The 21,571-nt window shown below is 35.9% G+C and overlaps 1 protein-coding gene across 1 annotated transcript in view; it reads left to right on the top strand.

Annotated features, from left to right (window-relative positions):
* Positions 1 to 21,571, top strand: part of Nhe1 (Na[+]/H[+] hydrogen exchanger 1) — a 262,652-nt gene that overhangs the window by 172,929 nt on the left and 68,152 nt on the right. Inside the window, exons 11-12 of the mRNA XM_090408190.1 lie at positions 6,719 to 6,801; positions 14,476 to 14,587. Of these exons, the coding sequence (XP_090264316.1) occupies positions 6,719 to 6,801; positions 14,476 to 14,587 (195 nt within the window). The remainder of the gene's footprint in view (positions 1 to 6,718; positions 6,802 to 14,475; positions 14,588 to 21,571) is intronic.

Genomic DNA, 21,571 nt, shown 5'->3' on the forward strand with positions numbered 1-21,571 from the left:
CACTTTCCCAGGAAACAACAATCTCTCTCCAAATGCTTGCCTCTATTCATATTCAAATGCAACACATTTCTTATGTACATCTCTCTTCTATCATCAAATACGTTCTGAGCATCCACATATTCCAGATATCTTTCAATACATTCTTGCTATTATATCATTCATTATCACTGCTCTTTTCCTCAGCTATGCATTATTATATCTGGACAGTACATTCCTCTCTCACATTCTGCTGCACAATCGTTAATGTTCACCTGAAATCCTTCACTACTCCTGATTCATACTACCACCTCTCAGATCATTCATATCAGCCATCACTACCACCTCATCCACACTTATCCATCTAGTATAGAGTAACGCAAATTCAAGCTACCCAAATTCATAGGTATCTTCTTTACTCTAGTTATTTTCTTTCCTTTGTCATTATTTTCTATGGTTTTTCTGATAAACTTCAATGTTATGCCAGATGGGCCTACACTAGTTATGGTTAAAAATATATATGTGTGTGTGTATGTAAATCCCACTGACATAAAGGGTTGTAAATCTATTGTACATTACTATGGTGAGTGAGCTAAGGGTTACATGCATATGTGATCTTATGTATAGACTATATGGAAATTTTTTAGACCACTTTAGGTTTCCAGTAAGCATGATGGTAGGTAAAGAAAATCAGCTACCACCTCAAAACTCTCATAAATATCCACACCCAACAGTGGAATTGAAATCCACATGCGGATTGGAAAGCAGACATTATCCACTCTGTGAACCATGCTGGCATTTAAACACAAAATGGTCAATTATGATTTTTGTATCAATTCCATAATTGTTATAATATACCCGGACTCTCACATAGCATTCTAGGAAAAAAGGAGTTGAATATTGATAATTATTAGAGATTGTATGTATCTATATTTTTCTTTAACTTTTACAGTTTTTTCCCCCCAAGTCCATGTATTTTGTGCTTCACTATGCTACTTACATGAAAACTAAATTTTCTTTTTATATATTTTATTAACGGAGTATATATAAACACACATTTAAAATAAATTTGTATTAAAATAATGGTGATCCATTTACTCACTCACAGTCACATTCAAAACCTTAAAACATTAGGTCTTCTGGCATTAAATACAAAATATCTGCAAACGCAGAGATTCATACATAACAGAGAAGTTGGCAAATCTTGTTCTGGAACATCAAGACACAAATTCCTTAAATTCACTAAGAGAAATGGCAGCAATTCATTTTCTTTCACACAGTCATACAGGAAAGTGAGAATTTATATCTGTGTGTTTCAACACACATGCCTTACTTCATGCATATTTAGTTAAAACTTAAAGCAAGTACCAAAAAATTTAACCATTTTCTTCATGTTTGCCTGAAACAGACAACAGCTATATGGAATATTCCAGCATTTTCAATTGACATCTGTCAGTTCAACAAATGGAGAATAGCTTTCAATCTGATTTTCACTCAAAAAAACCAAAAATTACAATGGTGAAGATACATAAACTTCTCAATAGGAACTTAAACAAATAAGAAATCCATAAAATACAACTATTCATTCCTTATATCTTTTTTTTTTTATTTCGTAAAGGAAATTATTTCCAACTCTTCTTTATATTCTTCTCTCCATTCCAATTTTATATGTCTTTCCTGTCTATAAAATACATCTTCTTTCACATTCATCAGCTGTTCATTTCCATATCACAGTTTTGCATATGCTGCAATCTCATCTGTGACTGCATGACATCACAACAATTGAGTATCACAAACAGTGAAAATAAGTTTTTTTTTTTTTTTTCAGTAAATGTGGATTGGATGCATTTACTTGTGGTGCGATGAAGTTTCTTTTCCCCTTGATTATTTTATTGCACTCAGTATAAAAAATGTCTGTTGTTGTTATGTTCCATCGAGTCGTTTTCGACTTCTAGTGATTCTATGAACATACATTCTCCATTCAGATCTGTCCCTGGCCATATCTTTCAGAATTTTCAAGTACATTCCAGTTGTTTCTTTAACTCCATCCACCCATCTAATTCTTGGTCTTCCTCTTCTCCTGCTTCCATCAACTTTAGCAAGCATCATCATCACCTTCTCCAGACTGTCATTTGCTCGCATAATATGTCCGAAGTATGACGATTTTTGCTTGATGATCATGGCTTCGGGGGGAAAAATCTGGATTTATTCCATCTATCACTGATTTATTGGTATGCTTTGCAGTCCATGGTATTCTTAATAAGTGTCTCCAAATCCATAATTCAAATGCATCTATTCTTCCTTCTTTCACTCTTTCTCAGGGTCCAACTTTCACATCCATATATAGTACCACAGGGAATACCATTGCTTTCACGATTCTGATTTTTGTTGCAAGGCTAATATCTTTATTTTTAAAGAGCTTGCTTACATTTGTTGTTGCTTTCTTTCCGAGTAATAATCTTCTAACTTCTTCAGTACAATAATCATCTTGATCAATTCGGGATCCTTGGAGCACAAAATTTGTTAACTGCTTCCATTTTCTCCCCATCTACTTCAAAATCATTAAGTTCACATGTTGCCATAACTTTTGTCTTTTTGAGGTTAAGTTTAAGACCATATTTAGCACTTCCTTCTTTAACTTTCATAATAAGTTCCTCCAAATCTTCTTTGCATTCTGCTAGCAAGGTGGTATCATCTGCATACTTCAAATTATTAATATTTCTTCCACCAATTTTAATTCCAACTGAAGACTCCTCCAGCCCTGCCATTCTTGAAATATATTCACTGTATAAGTTAAACAGGTACGGAGATAACATTCATCCTTGTCGCACCTCTTTATCTATTGTGAAATACTCAGTTTCTCCAAGATTTGTTCAGACAGTAGCTTCTTGTTCATAATAAAGATTTCTCAGAAGGATAATGAAATGCTCTGGTACTCCCGTTGTTCTTAACACATTCACAGTTTCACATGATCTACAGAGTCAAAAGCCTTGCTGTAGTCAAGGAAAGAAAGGTAGACATTTTTTTGTTATTCCTTTGCTCTTTCTATTATTCATCTCACATTGGCAATTTGATCTCTTGTTCCTCTGCTTTTCGAAATCCTGCCTGTTCATCTGACATTTCTCTCTTCATGAATGGTTCCAGTCTTTTCTGAATGATCTTAAGTAAGACTTGACTTGCATGACAAACTGACATAGATCTGTTAAAATTTGAACTGCCTCTTCTCCCAGGGCTTTGGCTTTGAGCAACTTAATAGGTATTCCATCTCCTCCTGGTGGTGCCTTCTTACTGGATAGCTGTTGCAGTGTCCACCTCACTTCACTCTCCAGTGGTACTGGCTCTTGTGTATAATCCTGCTCTTCAGATTTCTCAGTCATTTTGGAGTCCTTTTTGTAAAGGGCTTCTGTATACTCTTTCCATCTTTCTTTGATGTCTGCAGCTTCTGTAAGATATCCTTTGTGTTTACTTTTCAATATTGTCACCTTGGCACTAAACTTCCCTGTTATTTCTCTGATTTTTTTGAAAAGATCTCTTGTTTTTTCTTTCTTGTTTTGGTCTTCTATTTGTTGGTTAAAGTATTTTCCCTTGTCTCTTCTGGCTTGTTGTTGAAACTCTGCACTCAAATGCTGTACTTCCTGCAAATTTCCTGTGGCCTTCATTTTTTTCCTTTCCTGAACAGTTTTGATGGCATCTTCTGAGAGCCATTTAAACTTCTTCTTACAAACTGTTGGAATATTCTTTTTAATTATATCTTTAATCTCTTCCCATCGTTCATCTGGTTCTCTTTCACACAAATTGAGTGTGTTGAATCTGTTCTGTATACTAATATTGTATTCAGCTGGTATGTTCCCAAGATCATATCTGATCGACATTTGTGTTGTTTTTCAGTTTCCGTAATTTCACATGTATCGTAGCCACTAGTAACTGATGTCTGTTCCACAGTCTGCACCTGGAAATATCTTAACAGACTGAATTGCACTTCTCCATCTTCTTTGTCCAAGTATATAGTCAGTTTGATTTCTGTCCATTACATGATATCCACATGTACAATCTTCTTTTGTGGCTCTTTAAAGCAGGTGTTAGCAACAAACAAAGAATTCTCTGCACAAAACTCAGCTGGTCTCTTCCTTGTGGTGTTACGAATACCTAAACCAAAACGACCTGTTATTCCTTGTTCCTCAGTCTCTCCCACTTTTTGCATTCCAATCTCTGATAAATAGCCACCACAAATCTCGCTTTTGTGTTGCATCTATCGCTTCTTGTAACTTGCCATAAAATTCTTCAATGTCCTTTTCTGGTGCCTCTGTAGTAGGTGCATAAACCTGAATGATGGTCATATTCATCGGATGTCCACTCACTCTGAGAGAAATGATTCTGTCACTCACTGGATTATAACCTAATACATACCTTGCCATCTTTTTCCTGAGTAAGAAAGATACTCCATTTTTACTACTTGTCTGTCCTGAGTAATACACCACATAGTCCCCTGACTGAAAATGGCCCTTTCCTGTCCATCTAAGTTCACTTATTCCCAATATATCCAGCTTCTTACGTTCCATTTCCATCTTTATTATTTCCAGCTTATCTTGGTTCATACTTCTAACATTCCAAGTTCCTATCCTGTGGTTTCTTGTGAAACAGGGAGCCTCCCCTTTCTAACCAGCAACATCCTTGACCAAGCTTCCTTCCAGGTTTGACCTGGACACATCATAAAAACTAGTTCTACTTGTGGAAGCCCTCTGTTCTTCCCCAGTTGCATGTTGGATGCCTTCAGGCCTGGGGGTCTTACCATCCAGCACCATATCGTACTTTCTCATTTTGGCATGTTCATGGAATGTTCTTGGCAAGGTACAGAGGTGGTTTGCCATTACCTTCCTCGAATATTTTTCGACTTTCCAGTCTAGATCCATATGTTCTGTGAAAACAGGATCTCTTCTGGAAGGATATGACTCTTCGCCACGCAGTACAGTCTTGGTAAAGAAGAGGCTAAGTCTCTGTATTAGAGATGTGTTGCGCATATCTTTACATTATTCCCAGTAAAGAATAATTAATAATTCCCAGTAAAGAATTTATCCCTTACCCCCTAAAAAATGTCTACAGGTATTTTAATTCTAGCAACATAGGAAGGTATATACATCTTGCAGGTTCTTCGTGCTGCTAAATGATGGGCTGTTTCTGCAGACGATAGCCATGAGGTGTGGTTAGGCATAATGACCTTGCTAGTCAACCACTAATGTTGAAACTACAAGCACTGCTGCTATATTCTTTTTACAGTAGTATATCATTTTAACAGATATTTTATCAACATAACGATATTTTATATATCTTTTATTTAATTTTCAATTACCTAAACTAACAATAATATTTTCTATAAACAAAATCATGTTAAGATATTTATATATCTTAACAATATGATAGAGTTTTGTTGTGCTACAGCAGTGCCTGTGCATGAATTCAATCACTTTCATGCAGATGGGGCCCCTCCACACTGATCAATCCATACAGGAGATTCTTTGAGAACATTTCAAATCCAGAGAGATCAGTCGTGCATTTCTCACTGCATGGCCACCTTGTTCACCTGATCTGATCCCCTGTGACTTCTGGCTCTGGGGATTTCTCAAGATCATCCTGATAACTTGCTAGCTCTGAAAGACATCATAATACAGCATGTGCACAATATCAGTCCTGACCAGCTACATTCTGCCATTGAACACATTGTGCAAAGATGCAGTTTGTTGCATACTGGGAAGGGCAGCATATTGAACAGTGCAGCTCATGGATGCTTAATGGAAGTGAATAAAAGTGTATTATTTATGCTTGTTAAATAAATATTACAATTTATTTGCTACATATACATTCTGTACTTCTTGTAGACATTGATAACACATGACTATTAAATTATTTAAGGAATTGACAACGTATACTGGAATATTAATTAAAAGAAATTTTAATGAATACTTCCTATATTTTGGCAATGTCACATTGCCATTTTCCTGGGAACATACAACTAGGACATGTGCATGCAGGCACTAGTAAAAGCAAATGAGGCAGAAGAGAGAAACTACTGTTGTTCCTAGAGTCCTAATGGTGCCCTCTAGCAGGCTATATTGGGTTGTCTTGGTTGTTGGGCTGATGATTAATTAAAAGAAATTTTAATAAATACTTCTTATATTTCTGCAATGTCACATTGCCATCTTCCTAGGAACATACAACTATGACATCAGCCCAACAGCCAAGACAACCCAATATAGCCTGCTAGGAGGCTCCATTAGGACTCTAGGAACAACAGTAGTTTCTCTCTTCTGCTTCATTTGCTTTTTGTAGTGCCTGCATGCACATGTCATAGTTCTATGTTCCCAGGAAGATGGCAATGTGACATTGCCGAAATATAATAGGAAGTATTTATTAAAATTTCTTTTAATTAATATTCCAGTATACGTTTTAAATTCCTTAAATAATTTAATAGTCATACATTCTGTACATCACAATGGTGTATGATGTCCAGAATCCTGGTGGTGAATTTTGGAACTACTCCCCCCCCCCCCCCCCTCAAATATCACTTTTGCATGATGCATAATGTAATTCTGCAAATTTTCTCAGCATTTAGATCACTGGGTGGGCTCCACAAGGCCTTAAACAGGGATACTTTAATTTTGATCACTCTGTACATAATCCCCCCCCCCCCTTCATAATGTTCATTTTTATAATTGCACATTTTAATCTAATAATTTTTCTTTTCTAGAAACTTGTGTCTTTGCATATTTAGGATTGGCAATATTCAGTTTCAGACTCATTATTAAGCCATCATTAGTCATATGGAGTATTGTAAGTAATTTTCATATTATTTTTACAACTAATAAGTAGTGTTGTTACATATTCTCTCTCTCATACTTATGGTCATTGATTGACAATACCAGTAAAGCTGCATGTGCTGTGAGTAGATTATTGGACTTGCTGCTTTCATATTTATACTAGTTTATCTAGATTTTTATAGGGTAACAGACAAAGTAATAAATAAAAAGAACAATACATAAATCTATGCAATGCAAGCAATTGTAGAAAAATTTTTTAAAGAGCTGAGTCAATAATTCTATTGACTCAGTTGTTCATGGAATTATTGACTGATGTCTAATTATAGAGTAATTTACCATTGCTTCTTTTATTCCAAGTATTAAAACAAAAAAAAAAAAATTGAGTTTCTAATGCCTTAATAAATAATAAGCAAGCTACTTTGATAAATTAGTCTTGAAGGTCTATATCTGCTTGTGTGTTTGCTTATTTTATGGTGAATCCTACCCACAACAAGGTTGTAAACCCATTGTAAGTTCAGTGGGTGGGCTAAGGATTAGATAACCTGGTTGTTCTAGAAACCAGATATGGAACTTTTTTCATGTCACTTCAGATTTCCATAAAGCAAGGTAGTGGTCTCATTCTAGGTGATGAAAAATCATCTACCACCTAAAGACATTCATAAACATCCATGATTGGGGAATTCAAGTCCATGCCTGTTTGTTGGAGAGTAAGTATGTTGTCATCTTGACCAAATGAGTGTTATTAAATGGTTTGCCAGGAGAGGAGGAGGATGTATAAAAACGAAATACTCATATTATAGATAATGTATGATTTTCTACCAGTATAAGCAAAAATTAACCTGAATTTGGAATTTTCTTTCTTTATATGATCATAACATTTCAGTAAGAAATGCCCTCCTATTTCTTACTGATCTAAGAAAGAGGAGAACATTTCTTACTGATCTAAGAAATAGGAGGACATTTCTTGCTGATCTTGGCAGGAAATGATTCCTCCCATGACTTGAATAGTAATTATTATTACTTTTTTATGAAAACATATAGTCATGTCATGCCATGAAAACCTATAGCAATGCCTCCAATAAGCAAGTGAATAATTTCTCTGGATTAACTTTTGGTTATAGCAAAGCCAATCAGTGTAGAGTAAAATTATAGAATTGTATAAATTTTTCTGTCTATACAGAGTTGGTCAAAAAAAAAATGTATGTACACTTCATCAAAAGAAAAACCTGTATAAAAATTGTAATATAAATTTATACAGACATTAAGGGATGAATAAAAGTTACCTTTGACTTCTACAATTACACGAGGTGCTCAAAGTGGTTACCATTAGCGTCCGGACACTTATTATTATGGCAAACTACTGGTTGGGCAATGTTGGCCAAAGTGTCCAGTGGGATTGCTGCACATGCCTTTTCAATTTCTTTCAATTTCTATCCCTACAAGCTCATCTCCGGACTCTCATCTCATCAGCCAAGGAAGCAGGACTTGTTACTGTGCGAGGCCTCCCCTGATCTTCCCTTGTGCACATCACACAGTACCATTGGTCTCAAACTTATCATGAATATGTGCATTTCTCAGGTGTGTTGGAGATTGTGTTGAAAACTCACACCTCCATTGTCATTGAACTTCAACAACATTTTCAAATTTGAAATACCACTTTAAAATGGTCTTCCTTTCCTTGAACGACAATCAAACCTCGGCCATTTTGGAAGTTGGAAGTTTTTTTTTTCACTTGGTTAGACTATAAATTATATATTTAGTTTAATTCTTTATCCAAGTGTAAGCAAACACAGTTTGCACCTGAAGTATCTTCAGGACTGGGGCAACTCGTGGCAAAGGTGGACTAAATTCTCATCACTTTCCTTAATATCCCCGATAGTGTTGCCATCTATGGTCAAGGCCGAGAACATTTCAGACCACCCTCGTATATATACCTAACCTATCAAATGTCAATGGGGCAATCTTCCATTTGCAGAAAAATGGATGTGACTATACAATATATGCAAATATTGTCTTATAAAGGGATCAGCAGTTTGCATAGCAGTCATTTCAATCCTATATGTCAGATGATGAATCTTGGCATTTATAGAATAAATGTGTCGTGTTGCACTACAGTCAAGCATTCCCAAGCTCCAAGTTTGCAGTACTAAAGAGATGGAAGATGGCAGGTAAACTTATTCCAAGATATAATCTTGTAACTTTAAAATATCGAATGATATAAACCATCACACTTGAGGGCAGGCTGCCTCATCTCACTATCAGATTCTGGATAATTTATGTTATGAGATAAGAGCAGCCACAAGGAATCTGATATGACTGACTTATGACACACACACACACACACACAAAAGACCACATGCTATGAATTTTCACCGAAGCATTATAAGTCAATCATTTGAACAATCCTTTAAGAACACCAATACTGTCAATACAGACCAATAATGTCAATTTTCATGGATCAAGGCATGCAGAACCTGGACTGTTGAGCAGTGGAAATCAGTCCTGAAAGACATCATGGTGTATGCCTTTTTAGTCTGATGGATATAACTGAGTAAGGGGAATACATTTTAAATGGATGTATTCTTTTGACGATAATGTCTGCAAGTTGTATTGAATTTTGTTGTGGAAAAGTCATTTTCATATTGCTGATGAGACTACCACTCTGCTTATTGGAGTACTGAAGCGGCTTGGAAAATCCACTTCAAGACTATTTGGTCTCTTGAGCAAGATTCTTGGATTATCCAATTCTAGTCCACTCATGGTATATATTACCAACTGCCAACCTTTTATGTTAAGATTATATATATATAAAATTAAATGTAAGGTTACTTGTCATGATATCACACTCTTATACTTTTTCAACATTAGCACACCTAATGTCAAAAAAACAATGCTTGTAAATTTAATTGGAAGATAATAATATCAGTATAGAAATCACTTAAGGATAAAAACTAGATTATCAGGAGGAATATCTCTATGCATAGTTGTTAAGGGATTCTGACCTAGTATCCAATCCTTACTATCTCATGTGTGTGGTCCATTAGGCTTGTGACATGGAAAGGAGAGTCACTGACTGACAGATATTAGAGAGTGAAGTATGGATGCATAGTAAGTGTCAAGTGGTGTGTAGGGTGCTACACATTTGACTTATCTGCCACCAGGGCTAGGAGAATAAGTTATAGGGGAGGTAAATGGATGAACAAAATTTTAAATCAAGAGCTACATAAAAATAAAATATTATGGAGCCAATATTCAGCAAGATGTAATAACCATACATGTAAACAATGTAAAGAACATGTGAGAAAAACAAAATCAGACTATATAGACCAGAGGAAAATCCAAGAGAATTATTTTGCTATGTGGTCAGTAGAAGGAAGATTAACCTTACTATGGAAGGTTAACCTTGGCAAATACAGATGGTATGAATGTGTCAAGCACATAGTAAACGGTTGTGTTTTAAGTAATGACTTTGGTGAGGTATGCATTCCAGACAGATCCATTAATTCTCTGGAAGTTGAGTGGGAACTATATGAACAGATAAAGGTGGATGAAGTAGGAGTGTTCAAAGGTATTGCAAGAGGCTTGATGCAGACAGCATTGGGATTGGATGAAGTATGAGCACTGGTGCTAAAGGAATGTGAAAGTGAATTAACAATGTCTCTAACCAGATTGTTTAGGAATTGTATTAATTTTGAGACTCAGGTTAATGAGTGGAAGGAGGGCAAGATAATTCCATTATGACATGGTGAACATACGATGCACTAATTATAAACCAATCAATCTCTGGAGTAGTTGTGAAAGTATTTGAGAGACAACAGAAACTGCATTCAAAGGTGGGCAGATAGCACTTTGGTCCTTTTTTGGAGGACAACATTGATTTGTTAAAGGTAGGTGTTCCATTAGCAATCTCATTTTACAATAGAGTTGACAGCAGAGTTGAATAAGGGGAATGGATATGCCATGATATTTAGGAGTCCACATGATAAGTTACTATTCAAGCTGAAACGTATGGGTATGCAAAATAGGCTTGTGACATGGATAGGAGACTGGCTGACTGAATATGATAGACTGAAGTATGGAGTTGAGTCTGAGAAAAAGGTAAGGACTGGCAAGTTACCAGCAGGAGACCATAGGATTCGGCTTGGACCTCTTCTGTTTGTTATATATTAATGACATTGGGGATGGTCTAGTTAACCAATTATATCCTGATATGCAAAAGTGGATCAGATAATGAAGGACATATCTGATACAGAATCCTCATAGGTTGACTTGATTCTATGGGCAGATGTTAATGAGTATCAGTTTAATGATCATATCTGACTTTAAAATTTAAGGTCAGATATGATCACCTGAGTTCCATGAAAATGGGGAGATAGTCAAAAAAGATCCATTAGTAGCAGTAGGTAAACAAGATAATATGTGATTTAGCAGTTCTTCAATTTTTAGTATTGAGACCACATTTCTAAACATATAACATGTTTAATAAACAATATAACCAAATAAGTTTCCTATGTTACTGGACTTACATCATCAGGGCTATCAAAGCTTATAAAAAAGACTTGAAAAAATTAATTACACTTAGCAGATGTTATCAGAACTTCACAATTAGTACATACAAACAAGTGGGCAGGGAAAAAAATGTTATATTAATTATTCTGTATGCATTGGAACAATGCTCGTTGTTGTCACATTCTGTGGCGTGATGCATGTCATATCCCAGGTCTGTGGTTGTTAGATTTGTGATAACAGCAGACTAGAGTTGATGTAGGATTTAGCTTTAGTTTTTACTACATTGTATGGTGGCAATCTGGAGCATTTCAGAGACTTCTTTAAACTTTGTTATAAAACAATCTTGATCAATATATGGCATTTCTGTTTCTTGCCAAACTTCTTGGTGGCCAGTCTTTCATGTATGGAAGGCTAATCCTCATTTATTCTGTCTTCGTTTCTCACTGTCTTTTTCATGTTCAGGCATGGGAATTCTCCTAGACTTTATTTTATGAAGACAAAAGGAATTGTTTTTGTGTAGTTTGAGAGAGGAATCCCCTATGTGTGAGTCATCTGTTTGTGATGAAGGGAACCTCCTGGTGATGGCTCTGTTTGTTTTTATTCTTTTTCTATGTTTTTCTTCCTATATTTTTCACTCTACTTCTGAGTTCTTTTTTACTGCCCTGTCTTCCAGACCACCATCACCGAGATCTACTATCTTGCTGCTGTGTTGTATGGTCCATGAATATCTGGAAAGGGAGAATTCTGGTAGCCTCATACTACTTTGGCCTTTGCTTCAGCAGGACAGGCAGTCCTGGATGGCCTGAGCAGGATCAATCAGTTAATGGGCTCGCCTGCAATAATCAAGGGCATTGCAAGTCTCCATGGTCCAGGGACAGAACCCAAGGCTTGCTGTGGTGCATGTACCAGCATATGGGTCATTGTCTGAACAATTTAGGTATAGGCTTTTTATGTCCTGTTCCTGCTCTGTAGAGGAGATTGATCTTTCTACCTTAGTCGGACATTCACGGTCTCTTCTTTCTGTAGGTTTATATTCTAGTGCTAGTTTAGGAATTCTATTGTTATTCATTCTTTCTATGTGGTGTAGCCAATTTTGCTGGTACTGCATATGGGTATCCTTGATATTCCACTCCTAAGCACAGTTATTGCTTGCCTGAGAGTGAATGTCCATTTGTGGCTCCATCTCCTCCTGAGAATGAACACTTTTTCATCTTCTTGTTTATCAGGGGCCCTCAACAAATTCCAACTAGGTTCAGAAACCATAGAATTATCAACAGAAAAGCAAAGTAAGAAACAAAAATTATCAGAAGCTACAATAAATACACCACTCTTCATTTTACACTCAACGGGTGAATATCAAATTGGAAAAATTTAACTGTTCTTCATCCAGAACGGTTTGGAAGAGTTGGCAGGATCTCCAAAATCTGTAAAGAAACTGTGTTCAGATCTCCTTGTTGAAGCAGATATGGTTGCACAGTCAGAAAAATTACTCAGTGAAACATCTATTGGGAGAATACCAATCTGAGCTCCTCCTCTTCCCCCCCCCCCATAAAAACTTTAATAACCTTTTCTAGAGGCTTGATATCAGATTGGGACCTCCTTGATGTCCCTGATGAAGAGATATGTTCTGAACTTCAAGACCAAGGAGTGACAGTCATCTGATGAATTCTGATACATAGGGATGGCCATATGGTCCCCACCATAAAAATATTCACAAGTCTAATCCACCAGCATTTGATAAAGCAGGTTATCTCAACTGTCCAGTAAGGCTTTATATCCTGAACCCTTTATTGGAGCTTTAAATGTCAGAAATATGGTTACTATAAAATTGTCTGTCATGACTTTGCCATTGGTGCCTGATTCTGTAGTAAAGAACATGAGAGTAAAGAAAACTTCCAGCATACTTCCAAGCATGCTATAAGTGAAAGGATGAGGAGGTCCAAAATATATAAACAGAACAATGCATCATTGCACCATTGAACAAAAAATGTAACAAAACCGTGAGAGCAAATATAATAAACATTCAGATTTCTTTACCAACCTGATATAGATTCAGGAGAAATTCTTCATAATATAGATTCAAGAGAAATTTTACTGCATATTGTATATGTGTGGTTGGGGGGAAGAAACTCAGTCATCCCTGGAAACCGCTTAATGGTGTAGTCAGGAAGCATGTGTGATTCAGTTTCTTTCTTCTCATGGCATGTAGTAGTGAGTGAATGGAATAAGCTGCCAGTGAGTATTGTGAGTGAATTTTTAGTGTATACTTTTTGTGAGAGGTATGATTATTACTTAGGCATTGTATAACCAGTAAAGTGCTCCCTGAGTCTAACATGGCTCCCTGGGTTGGGGGGGAAATGCTTATATAGATAATGATTTAATGGGTTTTATAGCTTGATATTGCCAAGCCACTTTTCAATATAAGAATTGATGCAATATTTATTTTATGTTCATTGAATCTTCTTGATCCAGTCAGTTAATGTGGAAAGTTTGTTCTTTTACAATAATGTAAGTATGCTATTTACTATCTTTATATGAAGACACTAGACCCTTTGTAACTTAGTTGTTAGCAGTGATGCCATTAGCCACTGTACTGGCCTGGATGTGTGTGTATGACCATAATTACATAGAAGTGAAGTGCCCATTGAAGTCAATATAACCTTTGGATATTATAGAAAAGATGATGTGGATATGAAACGTATATTTTTGATATATTGTATCCGTGGCTGGTTGGGTGGTTAGTTGGAAAGGTACAAAGGTTAAATCCTGTTTAGGATAGAAAGAGTCTTCATAAGGACTTTTCAATCAAAGATGAGTTTGCCAATCATGATAGTTATGTTTCCTTCCCAGAAACTTAGGTTTTTCATCCTGCAGGCTAGACACACTGGCCAGAGAAGATATATTGACATACACAAGCCCTCTGCAGACAGGATTAGCTACACTATTCATAGCTTTAATTGTATTTCTATGAATTTGAATTACTTGGCCATGATATCATTCTGTCCACCACATTAAAGGAAAAATGAGATATTAATATATGCTTTCATTGAATATTCTAAAGCAAATATTTTAGATTAATATTTCAAGTGCATAAAATGAATTTTATTGTTTCTGGTTCATCTTGTTTCTTAGTTTCTTTACAAAGAATAAATATTCAGCATTAATGCTTGCTTTTCAGGTCTTGTGCCTTATTGGAAGAGGTCTGAATATTTATCCTCTTGGATTTATTTTAAACCATTTCAGAGAGCATAAAATCACAAAGAAAATGATGTTTATAATGTGGTTTAGTGGTGAGTATATTTTGCATGATTTTTTAAGATTCAATAATTAGAATATATTATCATGATTTTTGCTTAAGTAAAAAATAATTAATTTTTAGCATAATATAAATGGATATTTTAGACAGTATTATTTTTTAAAATTATTTTAGAAAATGTTTTGCAGTGAGTAATATATTTCTTGAAACCACTGTTATTATTATTATGTTTTTTTTTTTTATCTGATCCACACATGAAAATCCACAAGACCTATAAGCACATTAGTACTGTGTGTTGGCAAGAGTAAAAGAAGAAAGGAGGAATCTGCTTACATATAGTTCAAACAGCTTGAGGTTGTATGCTTCGGGGAAGGTAGAGTTTGGGAGACTGTTCTGTAGAACAGAAGTAGATGGAATGAAAGAGTGAAACTGGCTTGGTGAGTTTCAAGATGGACTGTAAAAAGGTGTTGGTTAGCAGTGGCTCTTGTTCTAATGAATTTGAAGGAATGTGGAGGAATGATAGTTGCCAATTCAGCAGAGCACTGTCCATGAAAGTATCTGTAGAAGAGGTACAAGGTAGAAACTGAACATCTGTGTGAGAGAGGGATTGAAGTGAATATGTGAGGAGAGGGATCATTAATTAGACAGATTACCCTCTTCTTGATAGACTCGATCAATCTTAGAGAGGATTTTAGTGCACCACCCCAAATATGGGAGCAATATTCCATGGTTAGGCAGATTTGTAATTTGTATAGAGTTAGCAGCTGTGAAGGTGTGAAGCAGTGTCTTGTGCAAAAAAGTACAGGTATCCCTTGATTAACACAGTTAATTAATCCCTCGAAGTTACCGTGTATATCAAAATCGCGTTAATCAAATCTAATAATCAATGGTAAAAATTGAAATTCGTCCGTGATCGATTACTGTATTACTAATTCGTTTTATATGATACTCTTTTAGGAAAGATAAAAAATGAATGCAAAATAAATGTTTAATAAATACTTGTACCTACATTATTATTATTATTATTTTTTATTATTATGTAACACCTTCAGGGAGTCCAAAGACTCATCGAGGGAGGGCACCTACTCTATAACTCTCCGTCTCTACCACTCCATCAACCACAACTACTTTCATCATCTACACCAACGTCATCTACCGCCGACCACCACCAGTATTTTTACTAACATCCATGCCCACGGCAGGATTCGAATCCACAGCCTTTTGGCTGGAAAGCAGATACGCTAACCACTTGGCCAACCAGGCCGGCTGCAATTTTTACATTTACTGCAATTTTTTTTATCAAAAGAAGTTATCAAGAGTCGTTTGAACAGTTTTAGTTTTTTTTCTTACCACCATAAATTCTACAATAACAAGCAAAATGACTCTCCAGACCTCGGCAAGCAAGCAATAAAACATAAAGAAAAAAACACTGCAAATATAATACATGATGGTACAAATTAAGCGGATATTGAATCCAACATTATTTCATTGCCGAATATAGAAACTACAAGAGTTTCGTGCCGAATATATAGAAACTAAAAGTTTCAGTGGATGCAAGCATAAGCAACCTTATGGGCAACTTGTAGTAAAGGTGGAGCGAGCTTCAAATTACTTTCCTTAGTATTTTCCATAAATGTAAAGCACATCTCCTAGAGGACATGTATGATAAATAAGCTTTTGACTCTCTATTTCAGTAATTATTTTCATTTACAATCTAGAAATTATTGAACAAAGAATATTTATTTTCATTTACAATCTAGAAATTATTGAACAAAGAATATTTATTTTCATTTACAATCTAGAAATTATTGAACAAAGAATAAAAAAAACAAACAACTAAACCATACTATACTGACATCGGAGGTCGCAGTATCTCTCAGATACAATTTACTATGAAATATCACAAACCTTTATATAACATATAACATGTGTTAAACCAAACTGACAGTAAAAACAGTGTGGAATATCACTCGTAACATAAGAATGCACAGCTACTCATGACCTCCAAGCTATACGCTGAATTGTGTAACAATATTTATATTAAACATTTTGCATGTATCTGTCAAATCAGCTGCGAGCTCCGCAGAGTTAAGGGCGCATTAATCAAAACTCTTGCCACGTATATCAAGGGATTGCCGTAATTAATTTCGTGTTAATCAAATCCCTCGTTAAGCAAAACAGCGTTAAGCAAGGGATACCTGTACACAAAGTTTTTTTTGGCTGCTGAAGAAGCTATAGTTGAAATATGTTTGTGCCAGGAAAGATCAGAGGTGTAGATCAGTCCAAGAAGGGAAATTTGATCATGTTTGAATATCTCAGTATTACTGAAGATAAGGTGAAGGGATGTGAACTCTTGTGAGGGATCAGACAGTACTGAGTTTGGGTGGCATTGAAGTCTACAAGGTTGTCCTTGCCCCATTGGGATACAGCTAGAAGATCAGAGTTCAGGCCACTGTTGTCATGGATCTTGAGGATTCTAACACTTGAGCACTGGTTTGTCAAATGAAAAGGAGGAATGGAGTTTACTGTCATCAGCAAAGCTTTGGTTAGGATTGGAAGTCTGTGAGAGCAGGTCATTTATATAAAGAGGAACAGAGTAGGTGAAAGAACAGAACCTTGGGGGTACTCCTCCATTGGTTGGGAAATCTGAGGAGACGGAACTATCCACCATGATATGTAGAGAGTGATCTAGTTGCAGAGTGTGGAAGGCAGGCCAGCAGGATTGAAGTTTGCTAATTAAGTTCCTTTGCCTAACCCGATGAAATGTCGAGGACAACCACGTGGGTTTCTCCAAATATTTCCGTCTCGAGTCCAGACGTGGCTGGCAAAATCAAAATTAGCTGTAGTTCATGAGTGGGAATCCATACTCTTGGTCACTGATTAGTTTGTAGGTCTCTAGGTGGTCCAAGAGTTGGTTGTTAATGACTTTCTCATAATTTTAGAGAGAACAGCAATGATAGCAATTGGACAGTAGTTTGTTGGTTGAATTTTATCACCTTTCTTTGGAATGCGTGGATGTGGGCTTGTTTCCGTGTTCTAGAGTAGATGCCAGTTAAATGTTATTATTATTATACAGTATCTCCATGGAGTCCAAAGACTCATCGTGGGAGAGAGACCCAATCTAACTATTATACACACAAAAGCTATCATACCTCTCCTTAAACTCATTTACTGTCAGAGAACTTGCAAGCAATTTGGTAATCCATTCCACTCATTCACCACCTCTCCATTCACAAAATCTTGTTTGCACACCCTACTAACCACACACTCATTCAACTTCCACAGATGGCCCCTAGTTCTGTGACTATTTCTCGAAAAAATTTCCTTTGTATCAATTTCATAAATCCCCTTTAATATATTAAAAGTTTATGTTGTGTTCCCTCTTTTCTGCCTATCAAGTAAACTTTTTAACCCACAGATCTTCAACCTATCTTCACAGGAAGCATTTCACAGACCTGTCACCAGTTTAGTCACTTGTGTGAATCGTCTCTACTACCTCCTGGTCCCCAAGAACCCCAGGTGACCACATCTTTCCCTGTAGTCAAAATGTGGCTGAGCCATTACCTTGAAAAGAGCGTATGATTTGGTTGCTGTTGCATCTTGACTACTAGCCTGATCTTTATTTATTAGTGTGTTTTTCAACATTCGAGTAATTCTTTGAGCCATTTTACCAACTTTTGCAATAGGCCATCTGAATTTCAATTCTCTGTCTACCATTATCCCAAGTTCCTAGCCTCATCAATTTCCTACAATCCAGTACCATTAATATGATATACCATATACAACCTGAAGTGCATAACCTTACATTTTGCAACATTAAATTGACAGTCATTATCCTGTGTCCACAATGCCAGTTTATCTAAATCATTCTGCAGGATATCTGTATCACCTTTATCAACTATTGCTCACATCAGTTTTGCATCATCAGCAAACAACTGAATATCCCCTTTTAAATCTTTCCCTATGTCACTGATATACAAATTAAAGATCCTAGTACAGAACCCTAAGGTACTCTGCTATGTAGTACTCTTTGGTGGCTGTCTGTTAGCTACCCCCTCCTCACCATCCATGCTACTAGCTTCATATCCATTCCATTTGCTCCAGATTTTGTAATAGTTTAGAATTGCTATTTGCCAATTCTAACCAGGAGGTAGTAGAGAAGATTCAGGTGTGTGATTAAGCTGTTGACAGGTCTGTGGAATGCTTTCTGTGAAGATAGGTTGAAGATTAGTTCTGGGGCACAATTTTTTAACACAGTAGGTGGGATACATGTCAGGACCAGATGCCTTATTTGTGTTCAAGTTATGAAGGATTCTTCAGATTTCTTTCTGGTGGAAAAAATGTGAGAAATGGAGAGAACCAATGTTGGCGGAATGTGCCCAGGTCATCAATGCAGGAATCGGAAGAGAAGAGTGATGCCAGTAAGTCTGCCTTATCTTTAGTCAAGATAACCACAGTACCATCTGGATGTGAGAGTGGTGGAAACCTATGTGGGCAAAAGTTGCCCCAATGACTTTGGCAAGGGTCCAGAAGGAGTGAATACCATTTGGACATGAGGCAAGTTTGCAGCATTCAGCCCTTTGAAAGTCTGATTTGGATTTGATGATTCTTTTGCAGCTCTTGTGAGCTGCAGTATAAGCAAAGTGGAGCAGCTGGAATTTTGGTCTTGACATTTGTAGTGTGCAGAGGGTTTTCTTTTACTCAGTTGGCACACTTTCTTTTTGAGAACCAAAGCTTGGAAGATGGCTGAGAATTTGGAGTGGAATAAGGGATGAAAGCCTTCATTTCTGTGAAGATTATTTCTGTTATTTGGTTGGACCAGGTGTTTAGATTAGAAGAACTGAAGCAGTAGTTAGACCATGGAAAGGAGGAATAGAAGTCATGGAGGTCATTCCATTTGGCACCCTTCTGGTGACAAAGGACACAAGACAGAACAGGTGGATGAAGGTTCTTCTATGACAAAAGACTTTGTATGAGGTTGTGATCTGAGTTACCAAGAGGAGAACCGACATCCACAGTATATTTGAAAGGGAAGCTTGATAAGAAGAGGTAAAGTACATTGGCAAATTGGAGGGGGTTGTCAGGTATTCTGGTAGGAAGATTGATCATCTGTGATAGGTCATTACCAATGGCAAACACCTTGGCATCTCTGTCTGCTTGATTAGTGAAACTGGAGAAGGGAAGCCAATATGAGTTGTGGACGTTGAAGTCTCCAAGAAGGATGACCTCACTATTGAGATATTTTGACTGTAGAAAGTTGAGCTTTAGAGAGAGATATTGAAGAGGTCAGAGTGGTTAATGGAATTTGAAGAAAGAGAGAGCATATGAAAAGGGCAGGTTGATTTGGTAGGGAAATTTTGAGCCAAAGCAGATCAAACACTGGGATTCACAATTTTGCAATCTCTGGCATGGTATGGTATGACAAATGTCATTTCTGATGAATGCGCATTCCTTTTGTGATCTAGTCTTGTCTTTATGATTTGTTATATCAAATTTGTTATATCAAGCATATTTCTTTTCATACTAAATTGTGTTGTTCTTGAATTTCCTTTGATGCACAAGTTGAGGTTGCCAGTTTGGAGTTCTGATAGGAATGATAATTCTGATAATTGAATGACTGTAGTTGGTGGTGCACATCATTTATATTACAGTTTATTAGCAAGTGCAAATAATTAAAATTACCTCTGATAGCCTATATATGATAGATAGATATAATATATGGCAGAGAAAATATTTCATTTATGTTCATTCACAATCTGTACTGAGTGAAAATGCATTATTATTATTTTTCGTTTCAGTTGATACCATCGTTTTAATGTATGTATGTATAGATTTGATTTTGGCACCTGTCTATTGTAAACACTGTTATTGCTAAATTTCTTTGCCCCTGGTGATAATTAAGTTTCATAATTTTCCTTGGGTTTCTTTAGAACTTTTTTTTTTAAAGTCATAATTTAGTTATAAACAGAGAATTGCTTCAGTACAATAAAAAGGCATATAATTTTCACTGAGTTCATAATGAAGTATCATCTCTCAAGGAACTTCTGCTATCCGCTGATATCTATAGAGAGATTTTTCACTTGGTTACAAATAGGGATGTGCCAGATTTGCTTCAGTATTTGGTCACTTTGGCATGTTTTTCAGATATTCAGCTTCAGCTGAATCAGTAAAAAGATTCAGTATTTGGCTAGCTGAAGCAGAAAAATTCTCATTACATGCATCATAACAAACACAACTAATGAGGAAAAGGCTTCCCTTATCTTCTGTGACCCATTCAAATAGAAGGGTTCCGCAGCTAACGAATTACTTATTCCGCAGTACAATTTCTGAGAAAATATCTTTCATCACTAGCTTCCAGCTTATTCCTTGAAAGGTTTTAGAAGTTGGAAATATTTATAAAGAAACCACATGTGTGGCACTCCAAAAATGCTGAAAAATTCATTTTCTTACATAATTTATCACAAATTCATTTTGATTATTAAATCCATAATTATCCTGAATTGTGTCTGGGTGCATAATAAAATATTAAACTATAGAGCTGAGAAGCTTATATTTGTCTTATGTAGATATTATAATAGATAATATTACAGATTTATTATGTTTTATAGCAAAATGTGGGAACAGATGAAAGTAAGAAATGAAGAAAAATTTTCTTTCTTTCGGAAATTTACCAGAAAGATTAATGAGAAGGTTATGTTCTTACAAACTCTTTGTAAGAACATAACTTTCATTACAGCATCTCACTTATTTCAAATTGAAGCATCTCTGCTCTGTACTTATAAATTTGACAGTTATTATATTTCGGGAGAGCAAAATTTTATTTTCTCTTTTTATCATAGAAGATTCTCAAAGTATTCATTTTGGTAATGTAAAATAAATAGAAATAGGAGATATTAAAGAACATTCTTATTTGGTAGCTGAATATATGTATATATATATTCTTGTTGTTAGAGAAATTTCTGACTGAAATATATATGGCGGTATATTTTTATTATTATTATTACGTAACACTTCCAGG

This window comes from Typopeltis vanoorti, chromosome 18 (genome assembly GCF_054136105.1).
Source record: "Typopeltis vanoorti isolate ZY-2024b chromosome 18, IOZ_Tvanoo_1.0, whole genome shotgun sequence".
Taxonomy (NCBI): Eukaryota; Metazoa; Arthropoda; class Arachnida; order Uropygi; family Thelyphonidae; genus Typopeltis; species Typopeltis vanoorti.